The sequence below is a fragment of the Limulus polyphemus genome, unplaced genomic scaffold, assembly GCF_000517525.1.
Source record: "Limulus polyphemus unplaced genomic scaffold, Limulus_polyphemus-2.1.2 Scaffold8121, whole genome shotgun sequence".
Taxonomy (NCBI): domain Eukaryota; kingdom Metazoa; phylum Arthropoda; class Merostomata; order Xiphosura; family Limulidae; genus Limulus; species Limulus polyphemus.
The window spans coordinates 19,914-22,524 of NW_013673731.1; the positions used below are offsets into that span (position 1 = coordinate 19,914).

At 34.5% G+C, this 2,611-nt stretch overlaps 1 protein-coding gene across 1 annotated transcript in view; it reads right to left on the bottom strand.

The window, feature by feature from the left end:
• LOC106475127 (5-hydroxytryptamine receptor-like) overlaps positions 1–1,838 on the bottom strand; it is a 7,082-nt gene extending 5,244 nt beyond the window's left edge. The window contains exon 1 of the mRNA XM_013935824.1: positions 1,738–1,838. Coding sequence (XP_013791278.1) covers positions 1,738–1,838 — 101 coding nt within the window. The remainder of the gene's footprint in view (positions 1–1,737) is intronic.
• Positions 1,839–2,611: the final 773 nt, after the last annotated feature.

Below are 2,611 nucleotides of genomic sequence, written 5' to 3' on the forward strand. Positions count from 1 at the left end.
CTCTCAGACATCAGTGGTTTCAAGAAGAGTATATATTGTGTTTATAAAAAAAATTCTTTCTTCATAAAAACTTTGACGCTAACCGAATTTCTCGCCCACATATTAGTACCATTACTGGACTGAAAGATCAGGATGTAGTAAGTTTGATATTGATCTATTAATATGAGAAAATCACTCAGAACTTTCTTCCTGACAAACTTGAAAAGTATTTTGACGACGACTTTCTGGGTCAAATTTTCTATGGTGTAGCCATACAGAATCAAACTTTGAACATATGTTACCAAGAGCTAAGCAAAGTAAACTGAAACATCGTACATTTTAATTTAATCTTATAGGCTAGATAGATAAAGACCGATTTTCAAAACTTAATAAAACCAGCTCAGTGGTAACTTAATTACGAAACAAAATCGGTCAGCTATTTTGAAGTGATATTAGTTACTTTTATCGAAGCAAATAACTCTTTATAATCAGGCAAACGCTGTAATGTGGACTCTTTAGAATTCGTATTTAACTAGGTTTTTTTTTCGTTGTTTTGTTTTTTTAGCACCTGTCTGAAACAAGACTTAGAGCTCAATCGATTGAATGCAGAAACCAAAGCTTTCTGACACTCAAGAGAGAGTCGGGTTCGTGGCAACGAAGTATGAAATCGACTCAAGTGTCTGAAGAAGCGGGAACCGCGAAGAAGCAAGACTGTAAAAGTTTCAGTTAATGGGAGATAGACATAAACATCAAAATCCTTTTGCGTTATCCTTCTCTGTCCGTGTGTGGAAATACGCTACTGCTCTCAACGGAAGAACTTAGCATTGTGTGTGTGTGAACGATTTGAATGTAATCAAGACAAATCTGAACTTTACTAGATAATGTTCTTATTTGAAGAAAACATACGCTGGAGAAGTTTAACTGGAAATACAGGATTGTATCTGAGAACACGTTTGTTGGTATACAGCTAATCAGTTTTTGTTTTTTGTTTTTTTTTGTCTAGACACTCGAAAAAAAACTCCAATGTATTTTACGTAAAAAAATGTTTCAATATAAGTATCAGTATTACGACAGTGGCAATTATTGGATTTGAATTTAAAGCAAAATTGTGGATAGAATATTTGATTCAAACTTCGGTTTAACTTTGTAAATTAGGAACAATGAAAAACAAACTCTAATTACATCATTACATATTTCGCGTGTTAAAAACCAAGACGTGCCTAATATCTGTTACGTTAAATTCGATTTAATTTCGTAACTTAGATACCAAAATGTGCCTACTTTCTGCTGCGTTAAATTCGGTTTCATTTTGTGAGTTAGAAACCAAAACGTACCTGATTTTTCTGCTGCGTTAAGTCCGGTTTCTCTTCGTGAGGTACCAAACAAGATTGGTCTTACTGAAACACGTTAATTTCGCATGCTCTTCTGGAAGTATAAATTTAAATGAATCTGTTTCTGATTACAACAATCTGCGTTTCTTTTTATTCATAATAAAAAAAATCCAAACATTATGGAAATACTTTCAGTTATAAGGTTGGTTCCAGAACTGCGGTCAGGTAAAAAACAACAACAAAAAATACAGGATCTGTATTAACTGCACTGGACGGGCTTGTAAACTTAACTAGCTCTTTCCGGAGCGAAAGATATTTATAACCAAAGACAACCAGGAAAGAACTTCTCCACTGAGTTGGAGAAGGTCTGAGACAACTCCAAGCAGATAAAAAACTGGAATCACGAAAATTCCCTTTGACCATATACCTTTTCAGATCTCCAACTGCATTTCCAATGTTGTTGTTGTTTTTTTCCACTTGGTTTACTTCAGCGTGAACTTGGAAGTTGTAAACTAAAGTTGTTCTCATTGTTTCGAAGTTAAGAACAAAGCTACACAATGGGCTATCTGTGCTCTGCCCATCACGGGTATCGAAACCCGGTTTCTAGCGTTGTAGGTTCACAGAATAGATTAAATACACGATTTAGCTTAATGAATATGAGGGAATGTTGCTAAAAAGCAGGAAAAGGGATAGAACATGACTACCGAAGAAGATACATCATTTAGTACTGGTGTGTCGAAGTTAGTCATAGTTGCCAAACTATGTGAATGACATTTCATTAAAAATAAAAACTATTAATAACCTATTATACTTGTCATATGACATTAGTATTAGGCTTATTATATTTCAACACTGTATTTAGTCCTTTAAGGATTTGCAAGAATTAATAGAGTATATAATAACAGAATTTCAACCGCACCACATTCGCCATATCCATTTCTGACGACGCGTTTCGCTCAATCCAGAGTTCATCAGACCGGCTGGGACACAGCAAACACAGTATTGGTCGGAATACTATTTATGTAAGCCATTTGTTCAAACAACAGTAGAAAACTATATGCAAAACATAATAATATAAATTATTTTTATTGTAAGCTCGCGCCAATGTCAGTCTTAACAACATAGTTTTAATGTCAAGCCATAGATTCTGTACCTTCTATAGACAGAAGTAGCTTTACCCCTGAAAAGCTCGAATTGAAAGAAAAGAAAACAAGCTTTAGCATAATCACAAGACAATGATAGATTTGTTTGTTTGTTTGAGGTTAAGCACAAAGCTACACAATGGGATATCTGTGCTCTGC